The sequence below is a fragment of the Elephantulus edwardii genome, unplaced genomic scaffold (assembly GCF_000299155.1).
Source record: "Elephantulus edwardii isolate Elephantulus edwardi_28Jun2011 unplaced genomic scaffold, EleEdw1.0 scaffold00266, whole genome shotgun sequence".
NCBI lineage: Eukaryota > Metazoa > Chordata > Mammalia > Macroscelidea > Macroscelididae > Elephantulus > Elephantulus edwardii.
Window position 1 is genome coordinate 2,709,071 of NW_006400016.1, and position 16,587 is coordinate 2,725,657.

A 16,587-nucleotide genomic window follows, 5' to 3' on the forward strand; every position below is an offset into this window, starting at 1 on the left:
CTGCCCTCAATCACTCATTCACTTGCGCTTCAGTCAGTCAGTGAATGTTGACTGAGCGGCACTCAAGCCTGTTCGCACATCTCGAGAGCAAAACATTTGAGCTTGAGTCAGATCTGAGCCCTGGCAGCCGATTATAAAGTGGTTAGAATAATGCCCACCCCCAAGCCTCTAGGCATCCTCGCTGTTTTACCCTTCTCCCCTATCACTCAGATCTTTATAATTGGAATATACATATAATACATACATGCACACATGCAGGTATGTGTATCGATAGATAAATGTGCCGTTTCTACTTTCATCATCATACACATTAACCTTTGCTCATCATGTTATTTAATCACTATCCTTAACAGAGACACTATTGACCTATTCCTCTCATCTCTCCTTGTTGTTGCTGTTAGGCGCCAGTCAGCTACATCATGCCATAGCGACCCTTTGAACCTTGCTCTAATTTGCACCATCCTTAAGTCTCCAACATGCTGGAGACCATGGGTACAGTCACTGCGTCGTTCCACCTCCTTGAAAGTCTTAGTACATAGCAATAGCATATTGAGCTGCTAACTGGAAGATTGGCAGTTCAAACCCACCAGCTTCTGAGAGCAAGCAGTAAGGTGATCACCACTCGTAAAGATTTGCAGCCTCAGAAATCCAGGGCAGGGTCCCTGTGAGTTGGAGCCAGCTTGACGGCAATGGGTTTGGCTCGGTTGGTTATTCTGTCATCAGGAGTCAGTGTTTCACTCCCCTCTCATCCAGCTGCTTATTGCTGGCCTCAGGAGGCGGTTGGAACCCAGTGTTAGGAGGAGCCTCTGTGGAACCCGCCTCACTTGGAGCAGGGTCAGTTCTCCCACCACATCCAGCCACCACACCCCGTCCGTCCTCGCACCCCATTGCAGCTGTGACTCACCCTGAGCCTGCTGGCCTCTGTAATGTGGCATAACACCTGCTTCCTGGAGGGGTGTGGGGGTCCCTGCAGAAAACTCAGCTCAGTAGGGGTGCTGGGACAGTGGGGGGGGGTGAGCTTATCCCACCTCTTCTGAGCCACCTGAGGCCCAGCTCCGCCCTCTCTCTGTCTCATCATCGTCCTCTATCCTGTCTTTGTAAGGGCTTTTAGGGGCCAGTGAGTTTATGTTCAGGGGCTGCTCCACAGATGTGGTACATGCTTTTGTCATCTATCACTTCCAGCACCCAGTGGCTTCAAGGGGTCCTTCTTGTTCGTCATGTCACCTGAACCTACCAGGTCTCCCCATGATGACCCTGCCACATGTAACAGCCACACAGTGATGTATATATGTATATGCTGACTCAGTCTGTGTCAGCAGCTGGTGCTTTCCCGTAAGCTCCACATTCACGTAACCAGCTCCCCTTTTCCCTGCTGTCACCTTGTGACAATCTTATGGCATCTCATACTTTGCCTCTCTGCATTGCCCACCCCCACACCCCCAGGCTTCCCCCTCTGTTGGTGGCAGTTCTCTCCTGCCGTGTTCAGGCTCTGAACCTCCCAAAAATTCCAGTGTGTGCATTTAAGAGAGCCAGTCAGGGTTTGCCCACTGGTCCTTCCATGATGTCACCCTCATTTCCCTCTTAGAATGTCACAACAGCCTCCTCCCCCAGGCTTCCTGCTCCCTCCTGCCTGAGTGTGTTCCCCAAAGCTGGAGGGATACAGTGAACACCTGACGCAGCTGAGAGCCCTGGCTCTGTCTCACTCCCAGGGGAAGGACAGTTCTCCCCGTGGTCTGCCAGGCCTCACACAATCCAACGCTGTGACCTTCTGGCCATCACTGCCACTCACCTCCTCACTTGCTCCTTTCCAGTCACATAGGTGTCCTTGCTGTTCGTTTAACAAACAGAGCCCAGTTCTGCCTCAGGGCCTTTGCACTAGCTGTTCTGTCTGTCTGGAATGCCCTTCTTGGTGTCCCCATTCCTCCTCCAGTTTTGTTCAGACCTCATCCTCTAGAGGCCTTCCTAGCAGCTGATTTAAAATTATACAAACATCTGACACTCTTATCCCCTCACCCTACTGTGTGTTCCCACCAATATTGACATTCCCGGCTGTTTTTCCCTCTCCACACCCAGCCGTGATCTCTGCCTCTGAACTGTCCCTGGCTGATGGACGGGACCGGCAACTGCGTCGCCTGGACCCTGGCATGATGCCCTTGCCCGACACGGCTGCTGGCCTTGAGTGGTCCAGCCTGGTAAACGCAGCCAAGGCGTACGAAGGTAGGCACCTTCCACCCTGCCAGACCCCTGCCCCTTCTCCAAAGAGGCCCTGATGGCTTTGAAAAGAAACTCACTCAGCTTTCTGAGTCAGGGGAGCTGATCCCAGTCCCAGTCACTGCTCAGGTACAGCCTGATCCCTGCTTATCCTGTCTGCAGAATGGGCACCCTGACCTTCCATTGCCAGGGGCTGCAGCAAGCAGGACCTTGTGTTATTATGATGGGATGAAATTGTGTTTTCAGATCTCTCTGGCTGCATGTAGCGAAAACCCCCCATTACCAGTGTCTTGAGCAGGCAGGACTCTGTGCAGATGACGTTCTGGGATAGGTCTGGAGGAGTTCTTCCTTTGATTCATCCAAGTTCAAATTCCTGCTAGCTCTCTGCTTGGCCCCATCTGAGGCTCATCTTCACAAGCTTGGTGGCCACTTTGCCATCACATCCAGTTCCGGCCATGGAGAGAAGATGCGTGCCATAATCTCCGACCCCTCCTGCACAGGCTCCCCGCTGGCCAGAGCCTTATCACTTGGCCACCCCAGACACAGAGAAGGCTGGGAAATGAGACTCCATGCCCCTAACGTTTGAGATTCTCTTATTAATGAAAATAAGATCACAAAGGATAGCCTGCAGTCTTCCCCTTACTCGTCTGTGATGTGAGCAAGGGGCTTTACCTTTGTAAGCCTGTTTCCTCATCTGTAAAATGGGGCTCAAAAATGATTCTGACAACTATGAACATTCTCTTTTGTTTTTTCTCTTTTCTTTTTTTTCCAACCCACAATGACAAATGGCAGAAGGCGGAATAAGTTTAATTTTTTGTGCAGAAAAGTCAGTGTGTACACCAGCCCAGTTCTTTGGCCTTGGCCTTTTCCAGCTTGGTAATACGGTCCGCCGACTCGGACCCCAGGACGTTGCCAGTGGTGGCGGCTCTCCTCGTATCTGTCTTTGTAATTGGTTTTGATGGCTTCCACCAGCTTCGCCAGAGCGCCTTTGTCTTCCGGGTTCTTCTGCGTGAAGGCAGCAGTGGTGCAGGTCTCCCGATGGATGAGGTAGCCCACCTTGGCCTAGCCCTTAATGATGCAGTAGGGAAGACCCATCTTCAGCAGGAAGACCACCAGTTCAGTGGGGTCCACGTCATACACGATCACCACCAGTTGGACCTTTTTGTTCTCCACCATGGCGGTGGCAGTATTCACCCCAGCGTGGAGGATAGTGGGCATCTCCTTTGCCAGCAGCTTCTGCCTCTTCTCCTGCTTGGTATCTGGTTCGTACTTGTGGGCCAGCTTCAGCAGCTGAGTAGCAGTCTGGCGGTCCAAGGCCTTGGAAACTTTATTGGCTGGTGGCACCTTGAGTCACTTGTAGAAGACTGCCCTTTCCTGCTGCAGCCTGATATAGTGGGGCCCTATGACAAAGTGGGTAAGGTCCCTTTTGGGTTAGGTGTCCTATCTGATGCCAGAGTTCTTGGGCCTTTTCTCAAACAGGAGATTCTCTTCCTTCTTGGCCCCTTGCTTACTGGCCACTGCAGGCGCCGGGGCCACCTTCTTTCCCTGTTCCTTTCCCCTCAGCATCTTGGGCAGATGGACGAGAGCTGTGAATAATCTCTTGGGGGGTTTTTTTTGTTTTGTTTTGTGTGTTTTTTTAATTGAAATGTTAATGAAAGCTTATAGAGAACTTGGATTTCCGTTCGTTCATTGTTGCACATTTTCCTCCCTGCCCACCCCCAACCCTGAGTTCACTTTTCTCTTTGAAAAAAAATTCGTTCATTGTTGTACAATCCCCCCTCAGTCCACTTTGCTATGCAGCTCTTATTCTGGACTGTTGTCATGCCAATAATACCTAATCATATATTCCTCATAAGCATCTATTCCCCTTGTCTGTTTCAGTGCTGTGAACATTCTCTTGTAGCTCATTTAATCTGTCTTCCCAGTCACTGCCTGGCCATTCCTCCTTAGGACACTTTCCCTGATACCCCTCAGTCTGGACCAGGCACCTGCTCTGGGCTCTCACATCACTGACCCCTCTGCCCTTGCCCTGCCCCCTGTCCCTGGCCTGTCACTGTCTGATGATTTCTGCCTATGCCCTGGGAAGTCAGGACCCTGGGCTATCTCCGCTATTGCTGGGTGCCCAGTGGGAGCTCTGACCGAGAGCAGGCTTTGCTGAGCCAGGCCCATTGAGGCGTGTCCTTCACCTCTGCAGGCTTTAGCCAGTCCACATCTGACATTTGGCCTGGGTGGAAGTGTCCATTCAGGTCCTTCAGCCTCTCCCAGGCAGAAGATGATGGCAGTCAGGCCTCAGGAGGAGGGCAGGTGGGGGACAGCATGGTCAGCCTAGGCCCAGCATTGGGCCTGGATCTACACAATTTATGCAGTGTTTGAGTTAAGAATGGTTTGGTGAGAAATTTCTAGGCACTGACTCAACAGTGCAAAAAAATCTGACTCTAAGAGGAGCTTCACAAAGTCAGAGTGGGAAAGGGTTGCCCTGAGGTGCTTCCTGGAAGAGGTGACCCTCCAGCCACGGATCCATCCTTACTTTACTGGCATTACTGAGCATCTCTGAGCAACATCAGCTCTTCCCATTTCTGCTCCAGGGTACCTTTCATGAGTCCTGTTAACAAGAGACTTGGTCAAAAGGCCAAGATTGAAGCTCAGGCCTGAACAGCCCTCCAGAAAGCTAAGGAGAAGAACTAGGCCTTTGGTAGAAGGAACTCAGAGGGCTTACATACTTTCTTGAACACATTACTCAGCTTCTCTCATAACAGATCCGTGCACGTTGACATTCACTTTCTTCCTCTCTGAGAACTGCACAGAGGGTAGTCAGAAGGCCTGGTAGCATATGGGCTAATACCCGAAAGGTCGACTGTTAAAATCCACAACCACTTCAGCGGAGGAAGACACTAGTCCCCTCCTAGAAAGACTGGCCAGCCTTGGAAACCCAGTGCCGGGTCACTCAAGCTCAGAATCAACTTAATGGCAGTGAGCATGGTCAGTGGGGCAAGAGGCCTCCCAGGCATTGCAGGTGGTGGTGTGAACAGAGTGCTAGGCCTCTGGGGAACCACACCACAATATTTGGCACCAAATTTAAAATGCACTTGCCCTTTAGCTAAGTTTTAGGTAACTTAGCATGAGGAAAGCCTTTCCCCTCAGGTTTGTTGGCCAGATTCCAGCCCTGTGGACAGAAGCAGCCCTCTCCTGAGGACTCACTCCAAAGGACCTGAGTGTGTTCACTAAAAATGAGCCCCTGTATTTGACTGCTTTACTTATTGATTCCACGAACTAGACACTCCTGGGCCTGGGGACTTCCTATTCTATCTGCCAGTCATGTGCAGTGTCTGTGCTCCAGGCAGGTGGTGAGGAAAACCGGGGAACAGCACAGTGAAGGCCCCCAAGCTTCCTGCAGAAGGACTGAGGAAGGATTGTAAAGGGAAAGGAACCCCCTACCTGGGTTTGAATCCCAGCTTTGAAGGATTCAAAGCCAGGTTCTTTCTAGCTATGTAACTGGGATTAAACCTCTTGTGGCCTCAGTTTGCTCATCTGAAAGATGGGATAACAGTCCTTGTTATGAACACAAACTAAATTTCCTTAGATCCCAAACACTCCAGGAGCATAATCAGTCACAGCTAGTAGCAGATCTGTTTTGGGAGAAGTGCAGCCAGGAAACTCCTCAGAAACAAGGGTGGTCAAGGCTTGGCCTTATGTTCTTTGGACGTGTTATGCGGAGGGTCCAGGCCTCAGAACATGATGCTTGGTAAAGGAGAGGATCAATTACAAAGAGAAAGCCCCTTAATGAGATGGACTGTCACAGTAGCTGTGACAGTGAACATGTGGCAGGGATTGTGAGGTTATCATAGGCAGGCAGTGCTACTACCTTCTGTTGTGCACAGGTCACTGTGCCTTCGAACAGCTAAGGGCACCAGCAACAACAGCCACTCTGTATTCCCAAGGGCATGGAGGTTCTCAGCCTCAATCTGGGCACCACAAAAAGGGTTGAGCACCTGTAGTAACTGTTCCCTCCTGGTTTCCTCAGAGTCTGCTGAATACCATGGGCCCCCGAGAGGTTCTTACATCAGATCTGTGGGATCCTTATTCTTCCTTTTAATAAAGTTTGAAACAGCCCTGCCAGTTACAAAGGGACGTGTGAGAACCAGGACAGCAGGCAAGCCTGCAAGGGAAAGCCCCTCAGGACAAGGGAAAGGAGCTGGCCAAGGAAATGGGGGTGGTCCCAGCCGTATTGTCGAGTTGGAGTTTTCTCCATGAAAATGTGTGTGTGGCTGATACCTGTGCAATTTGAATAAAGACTCAGGGTAATGACTGAGGGATATATTGGTTAAAAATGTTGTTGTTTTGTTTTTTAGGGGTTTTTTGTTTATTGAATTTTACTAATTTTAATGAACTTTTACAGAAATTTGGGGTTTCTATTCATTCATTGTTGCACTAAAAATGTTGTTGTTGTTAAGTGCCGTCGAGTCACAGGCGACTCATAGCGACCCTATGAAGGAAAGTCCTCGATGCTTGGGTGCCTTTCATCCTCTCTCCAGGTTCATAGGGTTTTCAGAGACAAGCTGTTACGGAAGTGGATGCCACTCCTCCTTCCGATGGTTAAAAACACTAAGCCTTAATCTGTTAAAGATACTAAGTGCAGTATTCACAAGTGAAAGATGCCTGAGTTTGCGCCTCATTCAAAGCAGAAAATTTGCAAGACTCAGAAAATCAAGGCTCTTGTGTCCAGTTCCGGCTCCTAGGTCTCCATGTTTGCTACAGAGGTGGCACCATGGTCTCGTTCGCCTGTTCGTTCCCCACTCCCCCATTGAATAGCGTATTTCCCTCCCTAGTACTTTGAGTAAGTTGGTCCTTGGATCCAGAGAAGATCAGGATCAATATGGGGTTTTGTTGGTTTGGTTGTGCTTTCAGTTAGTTGATTTTGGGGGGTAAGAATCTGTGCTAGCCTGTGTGATTTAGAAATACGTGACTGAAAATGTCACAGGGGTCTGAGTGAGCAGTTGGATTTCAAAGAAAATGTGCTCACAATGGAGGACCTGGTACCCTGAGCTCCACAGTCCCAGTGCCTCAGCCCTGTCCTCTCTCTCCCCGCAGTGCAAAGAGCAGTCTCTCTCTTCTCTCTAAACGACCCAGCCCTGAGCCCAGACATCCCACCTGCCCACAGCCCTGTCCACAGCCACCTGAGCATGGAGAGGGGGGCTCCCACCCCCAGGACCACCCCGACCATGAGGTAAGCTTTTCCTGGATTCCCCAGCAACCTGGCAGGCAGTGACCACAGCTCGGTTCCTATCCTCAGCGTCCCCTGTGGAGACGGCGCTTTCATCAGCACTTACACATTCACTGAATGCAGGTTCCCCTCTACCTTCTTCTCCACCTTCTCCCACCCTTCTGCCTCAGGTCTCCACTCTTCCCATCCCTCAGTGCCCCTCCTCTCTGCCCTTTGGCGCCTCTTCACAACTCCCATCATCTTTGATGATTCCCCTTCCTGCAAAGACACCAGTCTTCTCTTTGTCCTTCAGTCCTTCCTGTCTTTACCTTCAGTCCCCCCATCTGCTCCTTAACTCTGCATTTCTCCTAATTGATGCCACTATTACCTCTGCCCTCCTGACCCCTAAAGTGGACTGTCTCCTCACACATCTTCATCTGGGGAGAGGCCTGGCCACAGTCATTTCACAGTGCACAGCCAACTTGATTACACTGGCTTGACCCTAAATTAAAGAGATGTGCCAGAGCATCCCTGGCACGTGGTCCCCACTCCCGGCACAACTTGGGCACAGGCTTGGGTGTGGGGTTGGACCCTGCTGCAGACGGGGTGCAGGTGAGAACTATGAAGGGGGAAAGGGATATCTTCCCCTCATCTGCCCAAGCCTGTCAACCTCTTCAGCACCTTGCAGCCCCATGCAGCTTCTACCCTCCAGGAAGGGATGTAGACCAGGAAGGACCCAGACTGGGCCTGCCTCAGACCCCAGCTTCCTCACTCAATGAGCAGTGTTCCTGCCAAAGCCTAAGTGTCCTCTTCCGTCTGATAGTGACCATACTGGTGACCTCAGAAACCTTACAGAGGAGGAAATGCCAAGAGATGGCTGGAAGTGGGTGGCATTGAGATAGGGCAGGTGAGGTCATGTCGTAATGGCCCTGTCGTCATGACACTACACACACATCCCCATCCCCACCCCCAGCCGACTCCCCGGAGGCGCAGAGATGTCTGTGGTCTGGTGTCAGTCACTCTAGCACACACACGTGGTCCTCAGTAACCACCACAGATGTGCGCTTGGTGGGAAAGCCCACCAGGAGGAGAGGGACTCTGGCACCCCCCACCAGCTTCTCTACAAGGCACCCCTAAGGACCCCAACAAGGATTACACGCCAGAATGTCCAGGACAAGCGGGGTTTGTGCCTTGTGCGCCTCACCTGTGAGCTGAGTTTCCCCCAGTCTGACCCTGCTGCTGTCTTTGCAGTGAAGAGCTGTCCTTGGACCTGACCGGCAAGGTGTACCAGCTGGAAGTGATGCTCAAACAGCTGCACACAGACCTCCAGAAGGTAAGGCTCCACGTCCACGTCCCCACACCACTGCCCCAATCCTCCAGGCTACGCAGCACCAGCGCTGTCCCCTCGCCTAGGGGGAAGCCACCAGTGGTCATGAGTAAAATTAGACAGTTGCTATCTGAGGCAGTGAGTTAGCTTCTCATGACTGAACCACAAAGTTCATGAAGGGAAACTTACCCCCTGACAGTTCTGGAGGCTGCTGCTGCTGCTGTTATGTGTCATGTCAGAACTAACTCATAGCTTACCCTCTAGCAGGTTCCCAGAGGCTTTAAATAGCACAGGAGTAGACTGCCTGTCTTTCTACTCAGAGCAGTTGGTGGATTCACACTGCATGCCTTTGGGTTAACAGGACAGCTTCTTAGCACTAGGCCATCAGAGCTCCCTTGTTGTTGTTCAGTACCAGTGAGTCAGCTGTGACTCATAGCAGCCTGTGAACCACGGAGCTGAACTGGCCCTATCCTGCATCATTCTTGAGCCCATTGTTACAGTCACTGTGTCTCTCTTCTCTTTGGCTTTCATCTCCTCTCTCTCTGGCCCTCCACCTTCTCCAGCATGATGACTTTTTCCAGGGACTGGTCTCAAATGCCCAAAGTGCATGACCGGAAGTTTCACCATCGTTTTGTCTAAGGAGCACCCTGGTTGCACTTCTTCAGGGCACATTTGTTTGTTCTTTTGGCAGTCCACGGGATAGTTAGGACTTTTCTCCATCACCACAATTCAAAGGCATCACTTCTTTTTCTGTTCATCCTTACTCACTGTCCAAATTACAGGTGCATAAGAAGCAACTGAATCTATCATAGTGTGGCTCAGGTGCACATTAGTCTTTAAACTGATATTATTGCTCTTTAGGACTTTGGAGAAGTCCATGATAGCAGATTTCCCCAATCAACATGTCTTGATTTCTTGACTGCTATTTCCATTAGTGTTAATTATGGAGCCAAGTAAAATAAAATCATTGACAACTTCAGCCTTGGCTCATGATGTTACCTGTTGGTCTAGTGGTGAGGACTTTTGTTTTCTTGATTCTGAGTTGTAATCCATATTGAAGGTTGTTGTAGTTTATCTTATTCAGTAAGTGCTTCAAGACTTCTTCACTTTCTGCAAGATTGTGTCATCATAACAACACAGGTTACTGGGGACTCTTCCTCCAATTCTAATGTCACATTCTTCTCTGTACAATCCAGCTTCTCAAATTACTTGCCCAACATACGGAATGAATAGGTTTAGAGACGTACAACCTCGACCACACCTTTCCTTATTTGAAACCATGCAGTGTTTCACATGAGCATCAAGTTCTGGTTAAACCCAAAACTAAGATGTCGACAGGCCCACGCCCCTCCGAGGGGGAAGTCCTTGTCTGGCGTCCAGCTTCTATCCTTGATGTTCTCACCATCTGGGTGTACTGCTCCTTTTCACTCAATCTTCCCTCCTTGTGTCTGTCATTACCTTCCTGTGCTGTGAGCCTCTGTCACACATCCCTCTTACAAGGACACCCGTCATGGGATTTAGCTCCCCTCCTCACTCATCCAATCTGATCACTTTTTCAGCCACCACATTCCCAGTGGTCAGCTCATTGGTTCCGGGGGTCATGGATCTGGAGTGGACACTGTTCATTTCAGGACAAGTCAGAGACATATTCCTAGAGGGATAGTTAATTGGACTTTATACAGGGCAGCTGGGCAGTACTTACCAAAACTAAATGTGCAGCTTGTGGCACCCAGCAGTTCTACTAGCGGCAGTTTGTCCTCCAGAATTTCAACCGCAGGTCAAGAGAGTAGACCAGTGCAGCACTTCGGGCACAGATAGGTTGGGGCCAGTGAGGTCAGCAGTCAATAGGAGATGGCTGTGTGTCCTAGTTTTCTGGTGCTGTTGTAATGGAGATACCACAGGTGAATGGCTTTTAACAGACAAATGTGTTCTCTGAAGATTTAGGAAATTAGAAGTTCAAGTTCAGGGCACCAGCTCTTAGGGAAAGCCCTCTTTCTGTGCTGGCTGTGGAGGAAGGTCCCCGTGTCCTTCCACATCTCTGAGCCTGGCATTCCTTGGATAGCTCATGTGTCTTCTTGGCCTTCCCCAGGGTCAGAGAGCTTCCCCATGCCGGGACATGAGTCCAGAGGCTCACTCTACTCAAGTCAGTCCCAGTGGTACTGAGGGCCTGCTCTCAGCTTCCCTGCCACACCCTTTCCACCATGTCCAGCCTGGGAGAAGATTAAGTTAGTTTACACCTTTAATCCTTTTATAGCTCTTTGGTTCATCAGATCATGGGGAATGGTATATACCTTCCATGTTGTTTTAATGTATTTTGGGAGACACACAGTTCAACCCAAGGCATTGTAAATTATAAGACATACATGCATGCATTGGAAGATTCTGCACCCAGTTAAAATAGTAGAAATCTGTGTATTTATGGGCACACACAAAGTGTAAAAAGTAAAAACAAACAGAACTGTTTAATAGAACATCATAGTTTAAAAAACAAGTTTAACAATCATAGGTTTCCAGGTGATATCCTTCACTCCAGGGAAGGTGAAAACTGCAGAGTAGATCACCCTTGTTGCTTTGGGATAAAAAGTGAAAAGGGTAAGTAATGTGGAAGTCCTGGAGCCCAGCTGTCAGAGTGGCCACGTTCAGATGCTCATCCTACTGCCGAGCACCGTGTGACCTTGGACAAGTCACCCCTTTAGGATATTATACCAACAGAGTGTGTCAGAGCAAGCAGTCAACCCCAAGTCCACATCCCAGCTCCCCACTTACTGTGTAAGGCGTGGCTTCCCCTTCAGGAACACAAGCACGGCAGCAGTCTCCAAGTCCTGGCAGGGGCTGCAGCAGGCAGAGCTGTGAGGATAAAATGAGGTCATGATGCTAATAATAGTGATATGTGTCAAACCCAGCTCCCTGTCAGGCCGTGTTCTGAGACCTTTATTATAAGACCTCAGTGAGAGGGCTGAGCAGGGAGGGCCTGGAACAAGGTTACTCTGCTGTCAGGAAGCAGAACTGAGCTTTGAACCCCAGCAGCCTGGCTCTGGTGTCCACTCTAAGCCACAGCTGAGCCAGGTTTCCCAGAGCACCCTCCATGGGCCTGCCTGATGCCCTGTCCTTCTGCCCACACAGGAGAAGCAGGACAAGGTGGTGTTGCAGTCTGAGGTGGCCAGCCTGCGGCAGAACAACCAGCGGTTGCAGGAGGAGTCGCAGGCCGCCAGCGAGCAGCTGCGCAAGTTCGCTGAGATCTTCTGTCGGGAGAAGAAGGAGCTTTGAGGTGGTCAGAGGTCACACAACTCACCACCATGTGCCCCAGCCCCTCCTTTCCTGTGGGCAGATTCTAGGCTCCCTCTTCCACCCCTTGGACCCTGTGTGCCAAGGGATAACTCAGCCAGGGTCACTAGCTGCTGCCCCCACCCCTGCTGGGCCCAAGGCCTCAAGAGTGGAGACCAGGGCCTGGGCGAGGTTGACATCTTCTCAGGCTTCCCTCAGAGTTGCCCACCCGTGGTCCCAAGGACAGGCCCACCACTCCCAGAGGGACTCATCCCAGCGATCCCACCTAGCATCTTCCTAGGACCAAGCCATCCAGCTAAGGAAGGGGAGAAGGAGGGCCCCGCCCCACTTCTAGTTCAAGCCCAAGTGTCTTCACATCTGACAGTGACATGTGGCCATGCACCCAAATGAGGAAGGCCAGTGGGAAGTGGTCCACTCCGGCCCTGCACCTGAGAGGTCAAGGGCCAAGGGCTGTGTTCAGAAATGGGGCAGAGGATGCCGGCCCCACTTTCCAAACGAGCAAGCACTTTCTTAGATCGGAACTAACTTTCTTAGGAGATCAAGGATGGAATGAGGAAACCCCAGCACTCAGAGTTCTTTGAGCAAGGGATTCTGTACAATTGGGGCAGTTTCTAGTCTTTTTTTTATCAGCCTCTCTACAACTAGAGGCCAGTTCCCATTCTCTCCTCCTACCACCACAGCCATGGCCTCTCCCATGCACCAGAGGGCTCCGGTGGGGGCGGGGGAGCCCCTCAGGACTGGGCTGGAGACACAGCTGGCACCTCCTCTGCTCTCGTTCCCCCACCGTCGCCCCCCAGCCCATTCTGAGGGCCTCTGTGGAGAGCACTGGACGCCTTCACCGTGCTTCCCAGGACAGCTTTGCCCGGTGGGACCCTGCCAGACGAAGGTTCTCAAACAGCAGGAAGGGGCCCCTTGGCAGGCAGCCCAGCCCATGTGGTACTACACTCTCCACCCAGGAAACAGTTCCCTTGGTTTTTTTTGTTGGGTTTTTCACCCCCTTCCCTTCTTGAAAAACAAAAGAAATCTATATATCTATATATATATCTATATATATATATATTTATTTTTTCATGGAGAGTTGCGCCAGTACAAGTCTGTATGGCCACAGTCTGTGGATCCCTCACCCTTGATCTGAGGACAGAGGCATGTCTGACGGGCTGGGGCTCCATAGGAGGGCCAGGGAAGGAGGTAGGGGGGCAGCCCAGCCTTAGCCAGACACCCTGAGCCTCCTCTCTGGGACCAGGCACCTCAGGAAAGGGGGCTATGGGGCTGCATGGGATGTAGCCACTCCAGGTTGGAGAAGGTGAGAGAAGTGGGCACACAGTGTGCCTCCCCATGATCGCCCTCTAACCCCAGGCAGCACCCTGGTCTAACTGAGAAGCAAACCTGTCAGTTGGGCCCATCAGCTGTGTGAGGTTGCTGCCAAGGAGTGGGCCGTAGTCCTCAGCCCTGGCCAACTACTGTGATGTCTCTGCCCCTCGCCCCACCCCTCTTCCAGGGGTTCCCTAGTCCCCAAACTCCTTTCCTCAATTCTTAACCTGCAGCTCCTTTTTTTTATCAGTTGTCATCTCATCTTCAGATCATTCTAATCATTTTGTACATTAAGAAGTGTAAATTATGATTTTGCTTTCTATTTTTTAAGACTCTCTACAAAAATCTATTTAATTTGAGGTTGGTATTCTGATGGCTAAAGATAGCAGTTTTTTCATACATTGATTTGTTTTATTTGGATTTTTTTATTATTGTTCTTTATTCTCTCTTCCCTCTCCACACCCCTCCTTGTCGTCTTGAGATTTTCTGGCATGTTTCTGGAGGTTTCAAAGGAAATAAATGTTTCATAGAAATGGCTCGTGTGTTCACTGGCGGAAGGGTGGGGTGCAGCACTGCACTGTGGCCCTACTCGGTCTCTCCTCCTGCACTTCATCCCAGACGTACCACCCTACACATGCACATGCACTTCTCACAGAACCGGGAAACATCAGCCTTGCTAGTTTCTTTTCCTTGCAACTCAAATGACAGATCCAACATTTGGAATGTAAAATGTCCTTCCAACAAAACCCCACTGTTGTCGAATCAGTTCTAACTCTTAGTGACCCTCTATATTATTGCCAAAAATGTTAAATTTCAACAGGAGGAAACTGTTCAGCTTTCTCTCTCAAAGCAGCTGATGGATTCAAACCACTGACCTTTTTGGTTGGCTGTCCAATACACACTATGCCACCAGGGCTCCTCTGAATGTTTTAGGATTTTTAAAAAATACATAACTTTTCTGTCATTGTCATACGTTGCAGAAACTCAAGCCCAGCCTCAAAGCTCTCTGTGTTTTAGAATTAATTATGCAGATGACACAACCTTGCTTGCTGAAAATGAGGAGGCCCTGAAACACTTGCTGCAGAAGGTCAAGGACTGTAGTCTTCAATATGGATTGAAGCTCAGCATCAAGAAGACAAAAGACAATTGACAGCACCATGATGGATGAGATGGAGGTTGTTGCTCGGCTCCCCAGTCAACACTCTTGGCACTGCAGTCAGGAAATCAGAAGACAAATTGCACTGGGAAAATCTGTTGGGACCTCTCCAGAGTACTGAAGAGCATCGTGCGTCAGTCCAAAGACTAAGGTGTGCCTAACCCAGGCCATAGTCTTCGCAATTACTTGCTATGCATCATAGAGCTGGACAGTGACTAAGGATGACAGAAGAAGAGATGCCTTTGAGTTGTGGTGCTGGAGAAGAGTCTTGAACATACTATGGACTGCCAAAAAACCAAGTATGTCTGTCTTGAAGACGGGGAAACCAAGTAGCTCCTTGGAGGCTAGGATTTTGACGGTCCCTCTCTCATACTTTGGGCATGTGGCCAGGAGGGACAGTGCAGGAAAGGAAGACTCTGGGATGAATTCATAACAGTAACTAAGGCAGTGGGGGTAGATGTGTGTCAGAGTCAGTGAGACTGCCTCAGGACAGGACGGGCTTCAGAGCTGTTGTACACAGGGTCGCTCTGGATTGCAGGTGACTCAACAGCACAAACAACCCAACAGTCAATTTGAAAATCTAAAGCTTGTATACAAAGGAAGTAGCAGCTTAGTAAGCCACAGGCTCCCACTGTCCTTTGTGGCAGCACTGAGAACTGAGGAGCCTGTCCCATCCCCCAGGCCTGGTGTCAAGCACCCAGGCCACACCCCTCCCTCCCCTGGCTGGTCCCTTCCTGGGCCCACTGTAGGAGGCTTTCTGCCAGTCTCCCGGTGGGTGCTTAGGGAAGAAGTATCCTCTGTATCCAGGGGATTACAGTGTGATCTCACAGCCCACCACAAGCCCCAAGTGTCTCCAGGAAACTTAACCCTCCCAAACCAGCCATGGCTCAGGCCTCCTGGAACCGCTCCTAGCCAGGGAGGTTCCTAAGCTCCTGGCCCTGTTTGTTTCTGGCATGGTGAATACTTTGAGTTGGGCCCAATAATCAGGATCGTGCTGAATTTCCAAATCAGCAAAAATCCACATGAAAATTGCACTGTGTGGCTCCCCCCAAGAAGTGTTGGAAAATCTGACGCACCCACCTGTCTGGCCCCCGAATCTTGGCATTTCCATTTCTGAGGTAAACCTGATGCTACTTTGACTCAGATCCCTTCCCAAAAGGGGAGGATTTTGTCCAGCGAGCCAGCCATTGTCATCTCTCCCAAAAGTCTTGTCTTTTCTAGACAATCCGGAAGCCCTGCCCTTCCTTAACTCCTGTCCTCCCCAGCCCACGGGGAAGGGACAGCATGGAGTAAGTTGTGTTCACATCCTCCTGGCAGCAGTGGACCTCACCAGCAACTTCCAGCAACCCACAGCTCACGCAAACCGGCCCCTAATCTCGCCAAGATTACGCCCGCTGGCTCCTCCCCTTCTTCCCCCTCCAACCCTTTATACCTTTACTCCCATTCCTGTCATCTTTTTACGGTCACTTGTTCCCCAAAGTCCTCTTTCATCTCTTGTCCTCCTCAAATGCCCCGTTTTTTTCTTTCTTGTTTCCCCATCTTCTGTGGAGTTCTCCATAAATGCCTTCATTTCATGGGTTTCTCTCCACAGAACGTTTACCTCCCCCCATGTGTCTCCTATTTCTCATTACTATTACTTCCTTTTCCCACCCCACCTCCTCCTCTCCTGTTCCCCCTCCTCTCTTGGCTCGCAGCCTCGAGATCTCTTGCAGATCTATTTTCTTCCCCTCCTGATGTCACTTTTCTGATCCCGTCTACACTAATTTGTGATTCTTATAGTCTCCCCCTCATGGCGTGTCCTGGTTGCTCTAAACCCCACCACCCCGCCTGGCCAGGCTCTTGATCTGCACCCCCCTCCCCCAGCCCCTACCCAGGCTCTGGGGGCGGAGCCGGCCCGGCTTCTCAGCCCTGCCCTTCCCCCAGCTGCCCGCCTCTCTGCACACTGCTTCCCACTGCAGCTGCAGCAGTCGGTTGTCAGGGCAACCACAGCTGGCTGGGCGGGCAGCCCCTTCCACCCCATCCCCCTTCTTTCCAGCGAGGCAAGGAAGGAGGAGCTGGGACAAAGCAAGCGGCAGGGTGCAGGGAGGATGGGGGGAG

At 50.7% G+C, this 16,587-nt stretch overlaps 1 protein-coding gene and 1 pseudogene across 1 annotated transcript in view; one reads left to right on the forward strand and one right to left on the reverse strand.

Annotated features, from left to right (window-relative positions):
- SIPA1L3 (signal-induced proliferation-associated 1 like 3) overlaps positions 1–12,005 on the forward strand; it is a 108,296-nt gene extending 96,291 nt beyond the window's left edge. Inside the window, exons 17-20 of the mRNA XM_006899689.1 lie at positions 2,074–2,217; positions 7,300–7,435; positions 8,663–8,744; positions 11,862–12,005. Coding sequence (XP_006899751.1) covers positions 2,074–2,217; positions 7,300–7,435; positions 8,663–8,744; positions 11,862–12,005 — 506 coding nt within the window. The remainder of the gene's footprint in view (positions 1–2,073; positions 2,218–7,299; positions 7,436–8,662; positions 8,745–11,861) is intronic.
- Positions 3,039–3,780, reverse strand: LOC102844849 (annotated as a pseudogene).
- Positions 12,006–16,587: the final 4,582 nt, after the last annotated feature.